We start from the raw sequence: 23,422 nt of genomic DNA on the forward strand, positions 1-23,422 counted from the left end.
GTTAGGAACATCCAGGATGGGCCAAGGTCATTTGCTGAAGGTGTAAAGTACAGAAATGCTTCATTAGTGTGGGGCAGCATTTCGGGAATCTTGGGTGTTAGCTGAATGGGTTCTTATTGGGAGAAAGATTCTGTATTGTTTATCAAGACCTTCTGCAAGTAGAGGCATGGGGAGAGGGTGGAACTTCCCAGACAAGGTCAAAGAAGGGGAAGCCCTGCCGGTGCAGGGAGGCAGTCCTCCATATTGCACTGAGCCTCAGAAGGCTATCTGGACAATGGTAGACTTTGACCTTAATTAGCAGGGCAACAGTTTCTTTTAAAGTACTTTATGTCTGTGAATGAGTCAGGAACCAGGGTATCAGGGCTCCTAGCTCACTTCTGTGTTCTTTTTGTCACTGTTGACCTAGAGGTACCTATATCTAAACTTTATTCCCCGGGCATTATTGCCCATCTTCAGTGTTTGAAACTGAGCTGGAGTGAGGCAGGTCCAACTTTCCTTACCTGTTATACCTTTCCCCTTTCATTGACCCTACAGGAGTATATAGAAAGGTCCACAGTTTTCATTAAGTTTCCAGCAGTTAAGAGATGGCCTTTTGCCCATTCTCAATTCCACGGGGCAGTCCAGAACAAACTCTTTCTTCAAGGTCTGCATATCAGTGTATTTGCAGGCAAACCTCTTTCTTCCTCCTCTGTATTTCTCAGGAAGTGGTGCTGAATTGGGTGGAAGGCCATGTGAGTGCGATATCCCTCTATTCAAGGACAGTGGTAATTGTCAGAGACAGCTGAGACAAGCAGAGGCAGGTTTTCTTTTATAATTTGCACCATGATCTTTGAGAGCACATTTCCTAGGTGGAGCTAAACATCGTTTATATGGAAGGGACTCTTTCTTTCATTTCCGACTTCTATATTTTGTGTTCCTGGGTCTGTTGGAAGAAATAGCGTTGCAGCCAAGTGTGGTGCATGCTTTGATCTCAGCACTCAGGAGACAGAGGTAGGTGGATCTCTGTGAGTTAGAAACCAACCTGGTCTACCTAGGGAGATCAAGGACAGTCAAAGCCACATGGAAATATCCAGTGTCAAAAACAAACAGAACAAAAACCAAAAATAATAAAAAGAACAGAAAAGAAATAACATTGCCTATTTTTTTTTTTTTCGAGACAGGGTTTCTCTGTGTAGCCCTGGCTGTCCTGGAACTCACTTTATAGACCAGGCTGGCCTCGAACTCAGAAATCCACCTGCCTCTGCCTCCCGAGTGCTGGGATTAAAGGTGTGTGCCACCACCTCCCAGCTATAACATTGCCTATTAACAACAGTCCCTCACCATGGCTTTGCAAAGATTACCCTCTTTCTTCTGAAATGCAACATAAACACTCAGTTAAAGTCTTTGACAGTGCCATCCTCCTTTCCACTGTGGGATGAAGAGGGTGTGTGTGTGTGTGTGTGTGTGTGTGTGTGTCTTCTTCCCTGTCTGTAACAGCACTACAGAACTGCCAGCCATTAGCTCTAAGATTTTTAATAAGGAGAAAGCTTTTTTCTTAGGACATGTGATCTGCAGAAGGTGTGGGCTGTGGCTTGGGTAAGTGCGTACAGTTTCATTATAGGGCTCCCTCGTCAAGGGTTTTAATTTGCATCAAAGTGGCAGACTAGGAAGGAGGTGGTGGCAGGGATGCTTCAAGAAAAATGTCAGTTTGGTTAATTAAAATCTTAGACCTTCAGGCTTCATTTAGCTAGAGTTCTAAGTTATGTGTTGTGACAAACAAGGCTTGAACTCAAGAAACAGGACTTAATCCTTACATTTCACAAGAATGCCCAATAAAGTGATTAAACATGAATTAGAAAATATTGTATGTATGAAAGAAGTAGCAAATATTGATCAGTTGCTCACAAGGAAAGCTTGGGATCACACACCTGAGGCTACTGGCCACATTTTGTATACAATCTTTTAAATGCATGCTTCTATTTAAATATAACTTTATTTAACATGTACTTGCCTGCTTGACATTGACTTCATGCCAATGCCACTAAAATAAAGCTTCTCTAACATTTATTTTCTATTTAAGATATATCACAGCTGTTTTGTTCTTGGGAACACGAGAGATCACTTAAGGTCACTTGGGGCCCTATAAAAAACGAGACAAACGAGAAAAGGCCTCCAAACACAACACAGGACCTAAATGTACTTTGAAGGCATATGTGACAGGATGCTAAAGCCCATGTTGTCTGCCATCACAGAAACCAGTGGTCAGAGACGGGAGCAAAATCTATAGCCTGTTGTACCCATAGAGCCAGCCTGAGAAGCCAGAGAGAGATCTGTCTGCTTTGTTCAACCGCAGTTAAAAGTCACTGTTTTGTGTGCCTGTACAAATGCCAATAAAAGCATCAGGAACACTAACTTGGGGATTACAAATATATTTTAGTTTGTGAACAAATCTACAAACATGCAATCCTACAACAATGAGACTGTGCATATGCATATATATCATAACAACTCATGAGGATACACATACGTAATATTTTCAACTGTATGTAGAAAAGGGAGTAGATGTTAAAATTAAAATTGATTAAGATGCACTATGGATGGAAAACTTTTTAGAGAAATGCTCATTTATAAGAACTGGATGTTATGTTTTGAACATCTTCTGGATAGAGTTGGATACCATGAACCTCCAACAGCCGTCTACAAGGAATCCCTGTGTACAACCCACACTTTGTCTCTTGATCTTACCTTATACCACAAGGTATCCAGAATGGGGATCTAACTTCTTTTTAATGAACAAGCAAAGCAACCTAGAGACTTAAGATTCTACATACTCTGGAACCTGATACCACAGTGTGCCAGGTCCTTTGGACTCAAGTATGGGCAGTCACTGAAAGCTGCTCATTGTCCTAGAGAGAAAATCTTAGGGCAAGGCTTTAGCTCTAGAAAGAATCAACTGTGTACTGTTATAGGTGATTTCCTTTCTCGGAATTCAGATCCACCAAAGAAAGGAGCTGAATGTTCTCAAGGCATTTCTTGGTATGGTGTTCTAGTGATGTGTGTGTGTGTGTGTGTGTGTGTGTGTGTGTTCTTGTGGCCAAGGGAGTATATGGTTGGATGCAAAGATGGGTTTTGGAGCCACCATTTTTAAGTAGAAACAGAACTTGTGTTAAGATTTCTAATTACCTCCCAAATGTCACATTGTTCCTTGTGAAGTCTGGAGTTGTTTGTCATGCCTGAGGGCCTGAAGCATTTTTTTTTTTTTGATTTCTCCAAATTTAGAAGTAACTTATTTTAAATGTTGGATGCATAACAAAAATCTGTAACAGCTTCATTGTCGAACCATCTTTTCTCATAATGTGGCCAAGAAAATAGATCTGGCTTTGCTAAGTGATATTAACTTTCTCCATGAAATAGGAGGCATAAGTGTGTACGTATCTTGACGTGTTAAGAGTGTCTTAATCTTACCCTTAATTAGTCTTGGGAAGACTGAAAAATGTAATTAACTTATTACCTTAGTTCTAGCCAGACGCACAAATATTCGCTAAGTGAAAAGAAGCCTGCATTTTAAAAATCGTTTATAAACAAGGGAGCACATAGGATAATGGTTTGCTGCTAATTCATATTTAAGAACACACTCCCGAGAGAGCACAGACTGAGGCCAGCTGCTAGCCTGAGATGGCCCTGCTCTAAGAACACCATTGGACATTCCCTCATTTCAGGCTTGAGCTGCTTAGACAGCTACACAGCTCCATTTACATCAAACATATAAACATAAGATACAACACGAGTAGGGAACCTTTTGGGAACTACGATTACAATTCTGTATGTTAATTATTCCATATGATAACAGCATACGCTTTTTACAGTGGGGTATCACAAACACATTGAAATTTACAGGAATGGTTTCTGGTTAAATCTAAATGAAAGGAGGATGATATGTTTAAATACAAGAAGGAGGCAAATTCTGTTGACATGTGAAGGGTACAGTGTCTACTGGAGAGGTTATTTGTGTCCTGGACAGAATAATGGTTCTCCTGTGTTTAAGAAGGTCTTCCTTAGTAACTGAGTTTAAGGGAGGGATACATATGGGGCTGTGAAGGAGGAAGAAAATACCTATCTAGCTAACCTGATCAACCCTAGTATTCAGTAGATGACATAATAATACAAGTGAATTCAGTCCTGGGGTCCACCAGTGCTTTGTTGGGAAGACTGTCTAAGACCACAGGGATGCTGAGGGTATGGGCATTGACTCTATCTTCTTGATTGCACTCTGTGACAGGGAGACCTTTATGCCTCACTATAGATACGCTACTTCAAAGATGAGTTTAGTGGTCTCTGATTCAAAGAAGAGGGATGAAAAGTGTGGAGCTGTTTCTCCATTCCAAACTCCCTCTAATGAGCTTTTCACGACCTCATTCTTCACAAAGGAAGAGGTGAAAATCACATCCACACCATGACTTCGCCGGGCTGATGTTCCTAATGATCCGTTTTCATTATTTCCATTTCATTACAGTGGAGACACACAGAGATGAGTCCTGGGGTTAGGACTTTTACCCGGATCTTTGGATCTCAAGTAGAGTTCCTTTTGTAAGTCGGAGTATGTTCTAGAAAATTGTCCAAATCATAGCAAATGGACAGATTATACTCATTGCCACTGGAAACCTCGGCTCTTTCTGTGTCCTCTTCCTCCAAGACCCCAGAGCCCTGAAATGCTTGGCATTAAAGTTATCCAGAACTGGATACATTTCTTGTGTCAGGAGCCTCCCATCTTTGCCCTATGGGCTTGATGAGATTTGATACATCTGTGGTAAAGCCTGTCCCCTTATTTTTCCTCATTTGAAATTACATCATTGCAGATAAGTACAGAATATCTAAGGAGATAACTGGTGTGGAGTGGGGAAAGTCAGTATACTATATGGACCCTCTTCCTATGAGGCCTTGGTCTCCCTATTGATGGAGTTATCCTTACATTTCTAGTATGTCTAGGTGCTTTATTCTATTGCCTTTGACAGTTCTGTGCAGAAAAGATACAGAATGAAAGAATATGTAGCATGACTCTGGCTAGTCATTTGTGACTTCTTTCTAGTGACCTGGATGGATGGATGGATGGATGGATAGATAGATAGATAGATAGAGCTGAATAACTCCAAATAGCTTCTATCATTTTTTGGGGGGGTAACTTGTTTTTGCACATAGCAGGTAATTCTCACATGTCAGCTCTTGTCCTTGAATAATTGGTTGGTGTGGTTTGCAGACAGAAGCATTCAGTCCACATCACTTGTTACTATTTGTGTCTGCCTTCTAAGATGTTATGCAGACATCAGTTGTGCTGTATGTTATTACATAGAAGCGTCCTGATACATTAGAGCAGGAGAACGTGAATACAGCCGTATCTTTCCATGTAGCTTGTGAGTGGTTGATGGTGTGTGATTTACTGAGTACCGAATGTTAAATTTTTCCTTGGGCAACACCTGAAGGCTACTTTAGTCTGATACAATCCACCTCTTCAGTGGCAGGCACCCCGCTGGTTTTGAGGTCGAGGTCAGCGCTGGACTTACTCCCGTAGTGAGAGGGCCGCCAGTGGAGCCGCAGCATCTTCTTGAAGTATTTCATGGTGTTGTTCTTGACCGTCACGAAGCATATAGTATTGATCATGCTGTTGCTCATGGCAATGCACTCCACGACGTAGAAGGCGGTGAGGTAGTGCTTCTCCTTCACAACTACCGTGGGGAAGAAGTCTCGCACTATGGTAAAGCCATAGAACGGCGCCCAGCACAGCACGTAGGCTGTGAGGATGCCCATGAGCAGTAGCACTGTCTTGCGGCGGCAACGCAGCCGCTTGCGGATTTGCTCCGTCTGGAAGCCAGGTACAGCCTTGAACCAGAGCTCTTGGGAGATCCTGGCATAGCACAGGGTCATAGTGACCACGGGACCCACGAACTCAAGCCCGAAGACGAAGAGGAAGTAGGATTTGTAGTAGAGCTGCTGGTCCACCGACCAGATCTGACCACAGAAGATTTTTTCTTGATTCTTGACGATAACGAGGATGGTTTCTGTGGTGAAGTAGGCAGATGGGACAGCGATGAGGATGGAGACCATCCAGACCAAAGCGATCAGGAAGGAAGCGGTCTGATAATTCATCCGTGGTTTCAAAGGGTGGACAATAGCGAGGTATCTGAAGGGAGAGGGAAGCCAGCAGTGATGGTTATATTTCGAAGCACGATTGCTTTTTAACCAGCCCGGAGAGCTGGAACCGCACAGTGAATCCCCAGCTGCCTCCGACCCAGGTTTAAGCAGCATTAGCTCACTAACAGCCCCACTTGGCTTTTAGAGCACTGATTTAATGGAAACAGCTTCTGGGTTAAAGCAATGGCTGTTCTCCCTTGCCTGACATAGGGACCAGGGAATTACCTTTCTCTCTGAGATTTATTTCTCTGAATACAACCCAAGACATTTGTTATACTACAGCCAGTATAAGCCTATCCCTGTCTAGCTTACAAATGAATGAGACTCAGACTATGGTTATTTTATTTGGCTTTGACAATGCTGGGGGTGGGCTGGGGTGATGGTAACCCCTAATCTACTTTTCTAACTGCTGACCCAGCTGCAACCCCAGCAGTGTATGTGTACCCCAAATACTTGCTGTTTCTCCTGGTCACGTGGTCCATCTCCTCTCATGGTGGCTTCCCCCTCCTGCATCCTTCTCTCTCTCTCCTCCTGCCCCCGCTAACCAGGTAACTCAACCTGCCTATCTCTAACCCCTTCAGTAATTGTCTGTAGCCATTTTTATTTAGCCAGTAGTTTTCAATTAAGGAACAGGTTTGCACAATAAAAGCGGGTAAATATAAGAACTCACTCGTAGGCCCAGACCTTCAGGTACAGATTTTAGCATTAGATTTCATAGCTATAGACCAAACCTCAACAGTCTGTGACCATTCAACATAGTAAGGATATACTTGTGTGAGTATTTTTCAGTAGATACACACACTCATCTGTTCAGGATACTGTTATACTTTTAAGTTTTCAATCTTGCCACCCTGCCCACAAACATGGTACTCCTAAAGTTCTTATTCCAAATCTCTCATGATTTAAGGTGAAAGAAAAGCTGTGTAGCTCAAAGGGAGGTGTGGACACTGCTCGAGCTTCCTCTTCCGCCCCGCCCCGGCTCCTAGATGTCAGCCTGCATTATGGAGGCGGTGGGATTAAGTGGGATTTAGGACTCTAGTAAGAAATAAGCAACATGCCCAGGTTCATGGCCAGCAGATAACAGAGTGGAGCCTCCTGATACAAAGCGTTCACATCCACCTCCCCGTGCCATTTCACACTGAAGAGAAAGTGCGTGACGAAGGCATCTCTTTGGAGTACCTTAAAGCGTTACTCCTGTTCTTTTTAAGGAGTCATACTACTCGAGACAGATGAAGCCTGAAGCCTTCGTGGAAAATGAGCTCACTTGTGTGGGTTGCTTCCAGAGAGATGGAATGATAGCTATTTAGATATTTGGGTCCTGGGATAATTTCTGTGTATTATGTCGGGGGTGGGAGAGGCAAGAAGGGTGGTGGGGGAGGGTGGAGGAAGAGAAGAGGCGTGAGAGGTAGATAAGAGACAAATTGTCCTGGAAATGAGTGTGTGGGCCAAAAGCAGGAAGTATACTGAAAAATACTCAGGCAAGTACATCCTTGCTATGTTTAATGTTCACAAACTGTTTGAGCCAAGAGCGGGAAGCCTCCAGTAGAAAACTGTCTGACTTCTTTTCTAACCAAACTCTTTGATCACCTTTCCAAAACAATGGCGTGACTTAGAATCCCTCTGCCATGCTACTGTTCTCTGTCCCTTGCAGTATTTCTGTTATCTTGTCCCATCTGTACCTGCTTGCTGGTGTCTCTCCAGTGGATTCCATACTTGAGGCTTCAGGCTATGGGGGAGAAAGCTGGACTCATCCCAGCCATGGGGGCTCCCTGCTGGGCGTTACCCAGAAGCCTCTGGGGCTTTCCACCTCTCTGTGTGACCAGGCTAGGAGGACGAGCACAGCAGTGCCGGAGAGGTGAACAGATGGGCAGGGCAGCCTCACCACTTGACTAAGACATCTCACTGTCACTGTCTCTCTGTGATAACTGGACAAATTGTTTCCTGTTGCCTTTATAATAAAAGGGATACTTGCAATGCTACCACTGTGCCAGTACAGTGTTGGGGGTCAGAAGTCTGACATGGTTTCACTGGGTAATCTTGGGTGCCAGCAAGTGGCACTTTTTAGGGGTTCCAAGGACAACCTGATGGGGGGGGGCTTTTGTTTGGGTTTTGTTGTTGTTTGCATCTCTAATTTTTTGAGAACTGCCTATATTTCTTGGTTCATAACCTCTCCTTCTTTCAAAGCCAGCAATGGCCAGTGGAGTCTTTCTCTCACAGGCCTATTATGACATTCTGCCCACCTTCAGGTAAGATCCTTTGCCACTCATTGGTTCTATTTTAAATGATTGGCAACCATAGCTCCTTGGATTACCTTGCTCCTCCTTAGGATGCAGCGCAGCACAGTCATGGGCTTCGGGGATTTGGGTGCAGGTATCTTTGATGGGCATTCATTACTCTGTGTATTCTACTAAATCCAAAGTCTTTAGAGACTATAAAACAAATTCAGGACTTAAAACTGCTCTCAATCTGGTCCTGTCATCACAGTGTATCAATAACTCACAGTATGTCAATAACTCAGTTTACCAAAAACTAATACAATGTACCAATAACTAGTACTCACAGTACACTAATAACTCACAGTGTATCAATAACTCACAGTGTACCAATAACTAATACTCACAGTATATCAATAACTCACAGTATAACAATAATTCAGAGTATATCAACAACTCAGTGTACTAATGACTCATAGTATATCAATAACTGAAATATCCCAACAACTCATGGTATATCAATAACTCACAGTATATCAATAACTCACAGTGTCCCAATAACTCACAGTATATCAATAACTTATAGTATATCAATAACTCACAGTATATCAATAACTTATAGTATATCAATAACTCACAGTATATCAATAACTCACAGTGTATCAATAACTCTCAGTGTATCAATAACTCATAGTATACCAATAATTAATGCAAAAAACTTCACATTTCTGCTAATTTTGTTGTCATTCCCCATCCCCACCCTCATCACCTTTTTCTTGGGTGGCCTGGAACTTAACTGTTGTAGATTAGGCTAACCTTAAACACACACACACACACACACACACACACACACACACACACACACTGATAATCTGCCTGGCTATCCTTAACTCTTACAGTCAAACACTTTGTCATCCAATACATCTTTCTTACTCAGAGGACATTCCAAAATTCATTGTTAACATCAAGTAAATCAGAAAGACAAGAGTACTGACTTGGAAGGTGTTGGGCAGGTCTGTTTCCAGACTGCACACTTGGATAAATAACTTAGGCTCCAGAGACTCAGTCTCTGCATCTGTGAAGTGGGGATAATAATGACTTAATTGACAATCTGTCAGGATTTGTGTCAGCTTCCAAGAAGGTAAACATCCATAATGTATGACGGGGCTATAGTACTTTGCGTATGCTGATTGTTTCCCATGAGTCATTTGTTGGCAAGAGAGACATCTGCAAGTCTCTGTGGCCAACTGTCTGCTTGAGAGTGTATGCATGCTTTTGAGGTCAATGGACCTCAGCTCTCTGCAACTAGAAATAGCACCTCCTCTGCAGGAGGATAGTCTCTGGCTCAGCTTCCACAGACAGCATGTGGTGGCCCTTCTGGAGTTTCTGCATGGCAGAGCAGGCATGTTTGAAAAAACAGTGGATGGGAATGCACAGGGAGACTGGGGCTTCTGTAGGAGCCCAGGCTATGCATGGGCTGGTGCTTAAGCCCCACTGGGTGGCTGCTCCCTTATACTAAACACCCTCCCTTGAAATGATGAGCACTGAGATATTGCAGTGTTGGAGGTCAGAAGTCTGACAAGGTGGGGACCGGCAGCTGGCATGTCTTTTGGAGATTCTTAGGGGAGGACCTGTGTCGGGGGAGGGCAGTGGCTAATAAGTCTCTTCTAACTCACAAGAAACTTAAATTGTTTCTCTATCTGAGATGACTAAAAATAGGATCCCAGGAAACACCACCCAGGATGGCCCCAGTAAGAAAGACCCATTTTCTAAAATGAGCACCATCAGGGAAGGGTAGGATGTCTGACCCATCTTCCTGATATTTTAGGGCCCAGTGATGGCAAGAGGGGAAACTTATTAGGGCACTGCTCTAAGGCCCGAGGTCCCATGTGCTGCTTTAATCTGTGAGCCTCACAGAACCCCAGCGCCTACCCAAGAGCTCCTCTGTGCTTGTCAGATGTGCTCCACTGGGAGCACTCCAGGAAGCCCATGAAGCTTCCCCTCCATTTAGCTCCTCTAGCAGGCATGGCGGGTATAAGCTTCCTGCCGGAGCTAAGTCTAGATTACGGCTGTGTGCCTGTTCTCCCAGTGCCCAGCAGCCTAAGGCAGGAGAACCAGAGTTCAACGTCATGCTGGACTACATAAGCGAGACCCTTGCCTCTGTTGAAAAACTAGCATTTACAAGTCACCATATGTTTATTATTCCCAATGTTTGATAATTCCTAGTTTTTACATGAAAAAAAAAAAGCTTTTGAGTTCAAAAATTACATCTTCTACAGCTTGTATTTCTACGTTTCATAGCCTGGGGACAGCATAGCCACAAACCTGTGGCAGTCGTGGCAGATGCTGCCATACCTCCTCCAGCCTCCTTTCTCTTATCCTTGAGTATATTCTCCCCTATAGGCCTCTGCCTTTACATTTCAGCACATGCTCTCCCATTCCCCTCTGCTCTCACCACTTTGGTACACACTCCCCCACTCCTCTTTTGCTGCATCAGCATATGTGTGTGCACTCTAGCATGACGATACCTGCCTCTTTGTTTGTTTGTCTGAGGGTTTTCTCTGGTTTTCAGAGTCCTCGTGGCTTCCTGTGCAGTATTTTCGAGAAGCCCTCTACAGTGACTTGTAAGAGCCATATACAAACAACTCAGCTCCCTCCTCCCGCGCCTGGGAGAACTCCGAGCTGTGATCTACACTTACTCCAAGGATTTCTTAGCAGCACTTGCCCACGGAGGCTTTAGTAGTGTATTTCCTGTCCCCTACTTCTCATTTCCCACTCAGTACTTCCTGCACATGGATCCCTGCACAAGTCCGAGGATATGAAGGAAAAACACAAACTAAGACATAGGTGTCTTAGTGTAGAGGCAGAAATACCAGAGATATGATGATTGTCTTAAAATACACAGATGGGGACTTCTATATCTTTATACCCAATATGAATTGGAGGGTCATGCTGGCATAGACGGCAGTGCTAGACTCAGGATTTATATCCAGTGACATTGGGACTTCTGGAGATTTCATAAGCAAAGGAATATCTTAGGAAAAGCCAGCAATAGTGATTCTCAGATGCTTCGTATGGCTAAGCATGGGTTTTAGGGTGCAGTTAGAAGCCCCTGGGGAGCAAGAGACAGGTCAACAGAGCACCAGAGTGTCCATCATGAGTTGCCAAGTGGCAAAGCTCAAGGGACAGGTACTGGGTTTAATCAGAGCTGGACATAAGGGATGGGGTCAGTGGGTGAGGGACAGGGAGAAAGGCGGAGAATGATGGTCACTTTCCTGTTTGGGTCACTGGGAGCAGGGTGAGGGGGCATGGCGGGTGGGGTGTGAAGGCTTCATGGGGAACAGTTGGCTGGGGTGAAATGGAACCTCTGCTGTCTGTGCCAGGTGACTGCTTCCTAAACAGCGCTAGCATCACAAACCACAAGGCAGCAAGATTGATATCACAGACACAGCTTACAGGGGACAAGGTGTGAGGATAGCAATCACTCTCCTTTCAGCAAGCTTACAGTCACTCAGGAGAGTGAATAAAACCGCAGATTTTTGCAACTCTCAGCTCAAGGGATTCCCATTCAGGCGATGTGAGTGGGTGGGGCTCAGGAAGCAGCTGAGCAAGTATGCATTTCATAAGCTGGTTTCGGGACTGCAGAGCCTCAGGGCTGTAATAAAGGTGCTTTCCCCATGGGTATCTTGCTGTGTTAAGGAAGAGGTATCTTGTTCCTGTGTCTTTTATTAGTATAACTGAAAAATAACTAACTGGTATATTAAAAAGCATGAAACAGCACCCAGAACAAGGGAGAAACTGAAGAGCTGAAGGAGACAAACCGGGAGGCCAGGAAGCCCATCTTCAGGATACATTTCAGAGCAGCCCAAAAGAGCGGTGCATCAAAGATCTCTCCCATCTCCCACCACACCACTGGTGACAATGCTGACCTGAAACTATACACATAAATGACACATACAAGATTTCTCATTTGCTGTTGTTACAATTTGTGCCTATAAATTTATAACAGAGCAAGGACTTCTGGGACATCTCATGCAAATATATGCAAATAAGTATACAGATACATGCAAAACAGCAAAAGCAAACTTGTCCTTCTCTCTTTCCTGTAAGCAAATTCTGTTATCTTATTTTCAAATCAGCTCTGCAACAAAGCCACCAGAAGGGATGCTCCTTGCTCTGTGATTCTAACAAAGTAATTAAAGGACAGGGCTGGAGAGATGGCTCAGTGGTTAGGAGCACTGACTGCTGCTCTTCCAGAGGTTTGAGTTCAATTCCCAGCAACCACATAGTGGCTCAAAACCATCTATAATGGGATCTGATGCTCTCTTCTGGTGTGTCTGAAGACAGTGACAGTGTACTCATATACGTAAAATAAATAAGTAAATCTTTAAAAATAAAGTCTAAACATTATATATATATAAGAAACGAAGAACAAACAGAACTGAATTGTGGTGATGAAGAGTGATCACTAAGACTGGCAGAGGAATTCGTCAGGGGCACAGGAAGCTTGCTAAGCAATGGAACGCTTTGTATTTGGATCTGGCTGCAATGAAAAACTTGGTACCTATTGTGCTGATTAGAAGCTGCTCTGGTTAACTCTCCTAATGGCTTTTAAATAGTTGCTGCCTGAGTTTTCTGCTTTTTGTCTCTATGTTGTAGGGCACGGGCTACCTGTATCCGAGTTGGAGACAGTGTCTCAGAGCATGACCAGAACTATGAGACTCAGAGGCTTCCAACGTCCCCAAATGCTGGTGAACAGAACACATCTGGAGAATGTCTCCTCTAGTCCCTTGACAAATCACTGAGCTGTCACATCTGGAGCCACACCAGTCTGTGAGAACTGAAGTTGAACCTCACCTGTCAATAGCGATGGCCAGCAGAGCGTTGGTGGAGACGTACAGGGAGACCGTACGAAGGTAGTTGACGGAGGCACAAAGCACGTGACCATGCGCCCAGGAAAGCTGCCGTACTACATAATAGTCCATCTCAAAGGGGCAGCAGACGATCGCCACCAGGAAGTCAGAGATGGCCAGGTTAGCAATGAGGAGGTTGGTAAGGTTGCGCAGCTTCTTGTAGCGGGCGAGGGCAGCAATGAAGACAAAGTTGCCAATGCCGCAGACCAGCATGATGCCTGCCAGTGCCACGCCAATGACAATTTTGGCTGCAAAGAAGGTCTGTGTCTTGGTCACATCCTCATCCTCACCCAGGGGGAGGTCATAATCACCATAACTGTAGTTTAAGGAGACATGGTCTTGGGGTGGATTCAAGTCTGGTGCAAAGCTAGTGTTTCTGTTCTGGGGTCCCATGTTGATGATGCTACAGGTGGGCTGGTGTGTATCAGGGAGATGCGCTCACGTGGAGTTCAGCAGTTCTGCTGGGGTCAGTGAGTGCAGGTCCCTGTTAGAATCCTTAGGGAGAACAGATACCATCCAGGATCTGGGGGCAGATAAAACCACTGGTCAGCAAACATCAGATCTGGCTAGTCCCCCCAAGAGTTAGCTAGGTACAGTCCAACCAGAGTCACCCAGGGCCAAGAAGACGGGAGGCCGTCTGCTTGCTGGTCACAGAATGAACTGGAATCTTCAGAGAAACCCAAGAAGAGTATGCACCCTTAGCCGGGCAGTGGTGGCACACGCCTTTAATCCCAGCACTTGGGAGGCAGCGGCAGGCGGATTTCTGAGTTCAAGGCCAGCCTGGTCTACAGAGTGAGTTCCAGGACAGCCAGGGCTACACAGAGAAACCCTGTCTCGACCCCCCCCAAAAAACCCCCAAAAACCAAAAAACAAACAAGCAAACCCAAAGAATATGCACCCTTGTCCTCCTTCCAGCAACAGTGTTGGGCTGACTGTTCTTATTCTCAACAGCTTACCAGACAATGGCACAAGGCAGGGGCTGTGGACGGGAATGTATTGGTGGCTGGGAGTGGTTCTCCTGCTACTCTCCTGTTCTTTGCTTAGGAGCTCTAGAAGCCAGTCTCTTAAACTATGGGGCTTGCATAACTGAATGTGGCAAGGGGGGGGGGAGGAAGGTGACTGCAAATGGTTTCTGAATGAAAAAAATCAATTCAAAAACGGAAATCAGACACACAATGAATCCTGGCTGTTTCTGGCATCCTTCATCTAAGTTGCATCAGGACACTTGGTTGTGGCCTTGTTTCTGCACACATGTGCACTTTGCCCTGTGTGCTAGTGTGCTTTGCAGTGCCCCTAAACAGGGCCTCCAACACCTTGCCCCAGACTCGTGTGCTGTGAATTGCACATGAACAGCTACTGTACATGCAAAGTTTTCTGCTCTCATAGAAACATAACAATTTAATTATGGAAAACAAAGACTACACACTGGACATTACATACTGGGTGCTACATACTGGATGCTACACACTAGATGCTCCACATTGTTTTATTCAGCTACAAATTAGTGTATCCTTGAGCTTATTGTGTTGAAAGGTTTTGATTTAAAAATTTCTATTCAAAGGGCTGAGAGATGGCTCAGTGGTCACAGGGGCTTGCTGCTCTTATAAGGGGCTCTCTTCGAGACCAGAATTCAGAATTCCATAGCAAGCACCAATCCTGGCACTATTAATGATACTCTGTTATGCTTGTACACAGGAGCCTAGCATAACTGTCCTCTGAGAGTCTCCACCCAGCAGAGACCTACAGTCAAACATTGGATGGAGCTTGGGGACTCTTATGGAAGAGTTGGGGAAAGAGCTGAAGGCCCCAAAGGGGATAGGAACTCCATAGGAAGACCAACAAAGTTAACTAACCTGGACCCTTGCTGGCTGTCAGAGAAAACCACTAATCAAAGAACATACAGGCTAGACCTAGCCTCCACTCACCCACATGTAGCAAGCGTGCAGCTTGGTCTTCATGCGTGTCCCCCCAAAACTGGAGCAGGGACTATCCCTAAAATGTTGCCTGTCTGTGGAATTTGTTCCTCTAACTGGGCTGTCCTGTTTGGCCTCAGTGGGAGAGGATGCGCCTATCCCTGTAGAGACTTGATGTTCCAGGGTTGGGGGATAGTCCTCTTCTCAGAGGAGGAGAGGAGGTGGGAATGGGGGAGGGAATATGTGAAGGGGGAACTGGGAGGAGGGTGAGCAATGATTGTGATGTTAAGTGAATAAATAAATTAATGGAGAAAAAAATAAAATTTCTATTTTAAGGACTGAGATGGGTTAGTGGTCACAGAGGCTTGCCATTCTTGTAGGGGGGGGGAGGGTCTCTTAAATAAGACTGGAGAGCAGAATTCAGTTCTCAGCACCAACACTGGATTGCTCATAACAGCTTGTAATTCCAAGTTCTGGGGAATTGATACCCTCTTCTGGCCTCAGACAGTCTCCCCCTTACACTAACATACACACACATGACACAATGCACACAGACACACATGTGCACACATACACACACACACACACACACACACATAAGAATTTAAAAATTGCTGTCTGAGCACTTGACTAGAGTTTCATTCTAAAAAATAATCATTACATGAAATTTGGCTTGGAATTAGGACAGAATTTCTAGCCGTGCTTGAAATGGCCCTGAAGCAAGCTTACCATTTGTGCCATGTGTTTCTATAAAGAGCCATCCCAGCATTGACTATCACAAAAATCAAAGTATCATTCAACTCTGAAAGAATGTTCTAGATGCCGTATCAAATATTCAGCCAAGATTTAATTCTTTATGTAAAAATACGCAATCCAACTCATTACTATGCAAATTTGCTTTCCTCGTTCATAAATGGTAAAATTATATGCGTATCAAAGAATTGTTTTAAAATACATTAATGATTTATTATTAGTAAGTGTTTGAATTATATTCCTACTTTATACACGTACAAACCCAGGGTCGTGTAAGAAATTCTCTGGTGAATGAGGTCTTTCTAAATGGAAAAATTTAAGAAGCCCTGCTCTAGGATAAATCCTTTCTCCCCAGGTTGACCCCATGACTCTGGATCAGCTTCCGGACTCCTTCCTTAGGTTCCCAGATTCCCAACCACAGCCAACCCCGACTAAGGAGGAACTGAGCCTCGTCACAGTCTGTGTCTTTTGAAGTGGCTGCTTGAGACCAGATTGAATTGATAACAGCCTCCTAAGAGTGGGTGGGGGATGACCAGGGAGTTTAGGGGCTGTCCATTGCTTGAGAACTCCCTTATAATCCTAGTGTCCCGAGACATCCACAGAAGGGAGACAAAATAGAGTCTCCAAAATGCTAGCTCCCAGGAGGTAGCTGCTATGGGGCAAGCGAGGGGCTGGAGAGAGGACTCCAGCCTGACTTAGTCTGTCTCAATGAACTGCCTTCCTCTCCCACCTCAGCACACCAGCCAGTGCGGGAGCTACGGGAGCAACGGGTAAGGGTAGCAAGAAGCTATCAAACTGGATAGCGAGGTCTGCCCAGTTTTACGAGGGAGAGCGCTGGGGGACAGGAATCGCCACTCTGCCGGCGTTAGTGAAACCCCGATTTGCTACACAGGAATCAGCCGCACGCTCCACCCTACCTGAAAAGCGGGGTTCCAGTGGAGTCTGGATCCCAGTGTCCTCCCTCTGGGGCGTCTATTGGTCTCCCAAAGATCGCCACCGGGGACCAATAAGCGGGAGTTCCAGCCGCCTTCTCATCACCAGCCCGTAGACTGTGGGAAGAGGGAGCCCGTTTGAAGGTTCCCACGTCTCTCACTCACTCAGTGCAACACTGGTACAGGATTAGGTACCCAGTGGGGAATTTAAGCTCAAGAAACAAAGCCGGGCACCAGAGGTGCCTGCAGGGCGCAGGAAACACGCAGATACCCCCACCCTTGTCCGTACGCCTTCCACTGAGTCCGCGATTTCGGGGCTCCACTCCAGTCCCCTAGTCCCCAATCCCAGGGTTCGGAGGTAGGAGGTGATCTCCTGGAACAGACGCGGAGTGCCCCCAAGTCCGCCCGCCCGCCGCAACCCGGTACTCACTTGCCTCGGTGCTTTCAGGGACGCACTCCCTGGCCGGTGGCGCCACCATAGGTGGGCGCGGCCCGGGCTCTGGGAACACTAGCTCTGGTTGAGGCTTGCCTACTTGGTGGGCGTGTGTCGCTTGGTCCTGCTCTCCTCGCATCAGTCTTTCTGGAGTTGCTGCTTCGCTCTGCAGCTCATCCAACAGCCCCGGACCCAGCCCAGGTGTCCCGCCCCTCCCGGCGCCCGACTCCGCCCCCCGAGACCCGCCTGCCTCCTAGATCTACTGAATTAGGGTCTCAGACTTCCGGGTGGTCCTTCCAAGGGTTTTGTAAGCTCTTGAACCCGTTGTGACCTCAGCAGCTGGCCATCCTTGAGACGGAGCACTGTCCTCTGCAAGCATTTGTGGCTTCCACTAAGTGTGCAGAGTTGGAGTGTGTGTGTGTGTGTGTGTGTGTGTGTGTGTGTGTGTGTATGTGTGTGTCTACAAGTTCCCAGAGCCAGCAAGTAAGGGGTGAAGCCTAGTCTTCCCTTAGAAGTGATGCAGGAGAGGCCCCCCATATGCAATCCAGACCTTAAGAGGCAAAGCTGGAAATTAGTGGTGGCATGGCTTGCCCTGCATGAAACTTCAATTCTGAGGTTCTGGTCTAAACTGGGATGATCTTTCCTGTAGTGTCCTTGGCTATTCAAAGACAATCCGAGTCTAACCTCCAGCCTATCTGAGGCTACCCAGAGCCCCTACTTTATTTCCAGAGGAGTTATTTTATTTCTCCCAGAAATAAAATTACCCCCACTAAAGCAGGAACTGTGTGCTGGCCACAGAGAACATTTTCTAAATGAGACCTGTCCGATAAGCTGACAATTTAAACTACCCATATAGAGGACTTGGAAAAGTATTTGGAATTGGTCATTCTGTGGTTCTGCCTGTCCTACCTTATGTGAAACTAACCCACTGTCCTGCCCTCCTGTATCCTCTTCGCTGCTACGATGGAGTCAGGAGGCCTGGCTTCTTTCCTCCCAGGGACAGGCTGTGGTTCGGCTGGCGCGGTGGCTGGTAAGTACATCGTCCAGACTGCAGGAAAGGCTTTGCTGTTTTGCTTTGGTTTTGTACAAAGCAAAGTGGAGTTGACTGACACTGTAGCCGGATTTCTGAACATCCTCTTTAGGTCATTCTTTCAAAGGTGCTTGCTTATCAACTTCAGCTATTGGCTTCAACTCTCCTGACCCACGTCTACCCGCACACCCCTTTATATGGGACAAACAGACCCTCTGGTGTACTCACAGCATTCTCCAAGGTAGATTTAGGTCAGGGTCTCATTCAGACAGATCAAGAAGCCCATAGTTGTCATGCTAGCAACTTGATGTCCTGATCTCAACATAATAGACTTGTCAGGGAACCAGCATGGGGTGAAGCCATGAATCTTGGGTGAGTAGGGGAATTGAAAGATTGGAGATTTCTCAGTATACAGTTGAAGACTACTTTGTGTCCTAACTTTGGCACATGAGAAGTCCTAGGAGATGAACCATAGTAACCCCTATGCTACACACACACACACACACACACACACACACACACACACACACACACGCCGCCACCACCACCACAAAGTGTGTTCCCTGGAAGGCACACCATTATTATTCAGGACATTGGAGTGGTTTAATGCCGGCACAGAATAACATCCTTCTAAAGGGCAACACTGAATTGTTGGTAAGCCTGAGATTGCCATATTGAACTCCATTAAGTCACCCCTTCCTACCACCACAGTACTTGAATAATACTGTGACTTGAATTAAGTCAGTGTACGCAGAGGAGAAAAGGCATAGGGCCTGTCCTAGTTTATTCTGTTGCTATGATAAAACACTCTGACCAAAAGCAAACCGGGGAGGAAAGGGTTAATTTGGCTAATGTTCCCTAGTTACAGTTTATCTCTAAGAGAAGTTAGAGCAAGAACTTAAGGCAGAAGCTTGAAGCAGAAACCACAGGGGAACACTGCTTCCTGGCTCATTCATAGGCTTAAGCTCATTCAGCTAGTTTTCTTGTGTAGCCTAGGCCCACCTTCCTAGGGATGGTGCCACCCATAGTGGGCTGGGCCCTCCCACAGTAAGACAATCTCTCAGAGACATGGCCATAGGCCAATAAAAGTGATTCTTTTCTGGAGTATGGCTTCCCACCATACATCCCCTGAAAATAATGGATGGCAGAGGTAAAGATTCCACTACAAAGTTACTGGTGAGGAATTGGGACACATAGCTTGATTGTGGTACCTATGTCCTTATGAAGTGTCATACTGCAGGACAGTTTCTCAGCCAATAGCAAACTCAACACAATTCAAAAATTAAAACACATAAAATGATATCATATAAAATAGCATTCTTTCCCATCCACCTTGTATGCACAGTTTTTCCTGTTTTTCCAAGGGGTATCTGTAATCTAATATATATATATTTATGGCTTCTTCACCTTTCTACTATAACATAGTCTATTGTACGGATACACTGTTGCTACCTTTTACAACCCACACTGCTGGATATGTTGGTTTGACAGGTTCAAGATGTCTGTAAAATTACAGATTAAGTTATTTCCAATTTTTTGTTCTTATAGTGTTGTGGTATTGAATGGTGTGCGTATTATAGCTCATCAGTGACCGAGTACACAGAGCATCTTTGGGTGCATGTACAAGGATATTTGTATGACAAATTCCCAGAAGTGGTATTGCTGAGTCAAAGCATAAAAGCATTTGTACAAGGCTTTGTGGTGGATCTTGTCACAAAGAGCTCCGTGGGGCTCTATTAAGCCGTCTGTTGGACAGAGGTCAAGGCCACACATTCGATTGATGAACACACGTTTGTTTAGAGAAGCAGTATTCCAAAGCAAGATTTCTCAGTAATGTTTCCTCCCCTCAGTCCTGTAGCCATGGTGACCTTTCAGTCTTTCAAAGTATGGGAGGGAGGGACTCTGTTCTTAAAAAACAAATCTATTCCATCATTTTTTTTTATGTCTGTGTGTCTCTTGTAGAATCACACTAAGAAATCAAACTAAGACTGTGCTGTTGCTATTGACACATTGGCAGGTAAACTTTGTAAGGCTGTTGAAATTAAAAGTCATTTAGCTCTGTGAGTTACTGTAGTTAGACAGATGGGGACTCCGTAGAGGTTCAAGGTTTCACACAACCCACCTGCCTTTTCAGGGTTCTGTGGAATGACTGTGTAAGACACTGGTGGGCTGGCTTTACTAAGTAGAACTCAGGCTGCCTCTCTGGCTTTATCTGCTCTGAGGGCAGGACCAAGGGACAGTGCAGAGAGTGAAGCGTAGCAGATTGCATGGCCACTAGCCATACTTCCTGTCTGTGGATGAAAGCCTGAGAGATGTTTGGGTCAGAATTTGGGATTGCCATAGAAACTGTTTCAGAAGTTTTGAGGCCCCCAGAGGAGGCAGAAGTAGGAGAGGTGGAACGAGAGAGTGGACTCCTGGGAGGATGGAGCTGGTCACCAGATGCAAAGCTAAATTCCAGCTGGGCAAACACATGCTCACCTGTAATCCCTGCACTCTGAGAGGTTGAGGTCAGAGGATCGGGAGTTCAAGCCCAGCCTAGAACACATAGTGAGAGCTTGTTATTTATTTATTTGTTTGTTTGTAAAAAAGCACTAGGCACTTAGCTCAGTGGTAGAATGCTTTCCTACTACATAAAAGGCTCTGAGTTTAGTGTACAGCACTTAAAAAGGGGGTGGAGGACCGGATTCCATAAGAGAGTTTAGCTAATGCGGTCTTCTTCGTGGTTAGGACCTTCTTTTGCTGGGATGAGAGGTAGAGGGGACAGTGTTCTAGCTATGAAGAAACACCAGTCTTTCCATCCCTGCTGACTGAACTTGGGGAAATTTTCTTTTTTATAAAGAGGCACTTCAGTATTGATTCACGTTGTGCCTCTGTCTCTGACTCTTTCTCCTCCAGGTTCAGGTGTTCATGTCACTCTTTCCTGAGCTCAAGAAAGGACACAGGCATAGCATGTGCCACAGGAGTTCTGGGGTTGTGCACAAGTCTGAGGGAAAATTTATATAATGTGGATATGTGGAATAGACAAACCTTTCTCTGCCTGGCCCCTGGGGTTGACCCCTTTGGCCTGTGCTTTCTTCCGTATGTGCAAAAATGCCAATCAAGCAAGCATAAGGATATTTGGGCTCATTTTAGGAGGGAAGGCAAGCCATTTTCACGGTGAATGGCATAAGGCTCTGGGTTAACCTGAATATTAAAAATATATATATATGGCCTTGGTTAGCATTTCTAAAGTGGAATATGGCCTTTGGTTGGGTTACTTAAAACATCTGGAGACAAAGATTTGCGTGCTTTCTAGGAACTGATTGTAGGAGATGCTTCGGGGAATGGAAGGGTAAGATGGAGAGGGGGAGGTGAACGAGAGAAAGATAAAGCAGGTGATAGAGTTAAGGAGATAATCAGAGCTCAGGTGCCCTGAGAAAGTCCGAGTCACAGCGCAGAACAAAACTTCCCTGTTCTGCCAGCAGAGGGCTAAATTGAGCCCCTGACTGAGGACTGTGAAGGTGTCGGTCAAGTCCCAAAGTGGCTCCCCTTGGATCAGAATCTTTTGTTTAGAGAAAGTAGACAGGGGCTGTGCCAGGCATTCACTTCCTTGTTGGTAAAAAGCACCTGGCAGAACGCACTTGTAAGAGGGAAGACTTATTTTTGAGCCCTAGCTTCAGAGACTTCATTTCTCAGTCAGCTGGTCTTAGGTTTCTGCGCACATGCTAAGGCAGAGCACCAGGAACGCAGGTGCCATATATATACTCCCCTTTCTAGCCCTCCCTACCTCCAATGGCAAACGTTCTCCTTGGTGTTGTAATGGTTTCCCCGATAGTGTGTCCATTTACATAAAGTGCTCTTTGCTTCATAAACTTCAAAGGTGGCACCCAAACAGGAACTTCATGCTATTTAAGGCCAGGGAATTCAATCTGCATTTGTGGTTAGGTTGCAGTGAGTTCTGAAGTGGGCATCTCCTGTTTACTTCTCAGGGTGATTCACACTGTGATCTGTCTGAGGCCATTTGGTGGTCTCCAGTTTTCCAGGCAAAAGACTAGGCTTCTCTTAGTGATTCTGGTTGTTTTATTCTTTTCTTTCTACCATCTGTCTGTCTGTCTGTCTGTCTGTCTGTCTGTCTGCCTGCCTGCCTATCTATCTATCTATCTATCTATCTATCTATCTATCTATCTATCTATCTATCTATCTATCTATGAACCTCTCTATCTGGCTGACTCAGGGTCTCACTATATGGTCCTGCTGTTCTGGAATTTACTACGTAGACCAGAGATCCACCTGTCTCTGCCTCTGGCTCCTGGATGCTGGGATTAAAGGCATGCACTATCACATTCAACCTTCTTGCTTGTTTTTCTTGAAGCTGAATGAGCTTCCCAAAGAGACAACTACTTCCTGCGTCTTTCTTTTGCCAGCAGGAATTTAATACTCCAGGGAATCACGGGTAACTAGATGTAGTGTCATACCCTCACCACCAAGGCCACAGCAGTGCCTTCTAGCAGCTGACAGTCACTCAAATCTATTACCCAAGTTATGATTTCTCCCTAAGTGCTTTTAGCCTTGCTTTAAATACTATTATTAACACAAGTGGCATATCAAGGCAGGCGGGCTCTGCACGAAGGCAATTCTTGTAACAAAAACCTGGTTAGCATCCAGATTTTTTTGGATGTGTGAATAAAAAAAACTGGAAGTGGAAATTACCATGTGTTGGAGCAATTATCCCCAGGTGCTGGCATGGTGGAAGAATTGTAAGTGTGTATATTTTGAAGGTGACACAGGAGACATAGATTATGTGTGTAACAAAGAACACGGGCGCACTTATGCAAGCAAAAAGTTATGTAGATATTTGGTAACGCGGAAAAAAACAGCACTTTGTTTTGACACATTCAACGCGTTTGAAAAGCTAATTGGAGTATGAACCAAGCCAATAAAATGGTTTTGCCCCAGAGTTTTCTTCCGTGCGCTGCTCTTCATGAGCTGAGGGTGGAACTCAGGGTTTTCCACACACCAGGCTGTGCGATTCTGCTTGCTGGACAGGCCCTCCACAGATGTTTTCTAATAACCAAACAGCTGGTTTAAAGC

At 45.2% G+C, this 23,422-nt stretch overlaps 1 protein-coding gene across 4 annotated transcripts; it reads right to left on the reverse strand.

The window, feature by feature from the left end:
* Positions 1 to 1,768: 1,768 nt before the first annotated feature.
* Prokr2 (prokineticin receptor 2) lies at positions 1,769 to 17,566 on the reverse strand. 4 transcript variants are annotated; one of them, XM_011239555.2, is made up of 4 exons: positions 17,320 to 17,557; positions 16,875 to 17,006; positions 13,236 to 13,814; positions 1,769 to 6,154 (listed from the first exon to the last, which is right to left on the reverse strand). In XM_011239555.2, exons 3-4 carry the CDS (start codon positions 13,682 to 13,684, stop codon positions 5,458 to 5,460), a joined length of 1,146 nt encoding a protein of 381 aa, XP_011237857.1. In that variant the 5' UTR covers positions 13,685 to 13,814; positions 16,875 to 17,006; positions 17,320 to 17,557; the 3' UTR covers positions 1,769 to 5,457. The 4 variants fall into 4 exon arrangements, with proteins under 4 accessions (XP_011237857.1, XP_011237860.1, XP_011237859.1 ...); NM_144944.3 differs by lacking the exon at positions 16,875 to 17,006 and having other exon boundaries at positions 2,393 to 6,154; positions 17,320 to 17,511; XM_011239558.3 differs by lacking the exons at positions 13,236 to 13,814; positions 16,875 to 17,006 and having other exon boundaries at positions 17,320 to 17,566.
* Between the last annotated feature and the right edge of the window lie 5,856 nt (positions 17,567 to 23,422).

The sequence above is a fragment of the Mus musculus genome, chromosome 2 (genome assembly GCF_000001635.26).
Source record: "Mus musculus strain C57BL/6J chromosome 2, GRCm38.p6 C57BL/6J".
Taxonomy (NCBI): Eukaryota; Metazoa; Chordata; class Mammalia; order Rodentia; family Muridae; genus Mus; species Mus musculus.

Coding starts and splice junctions, on each gene's coding strand:
- Prokr2 (XM_011239555.2), bottom strand. CDS start 13,684: ATGGGACCCCAGAACAGAAACACTAGCTTTGCACCAGACTTGAATCCA. Junction 6,155..13,235: donor CTGGCCATCGCTATTGACAG/GTGAGGTTCAAC, acceptor CTCTCCCTTCAG/ATACCTCGCTATTGTCCACC.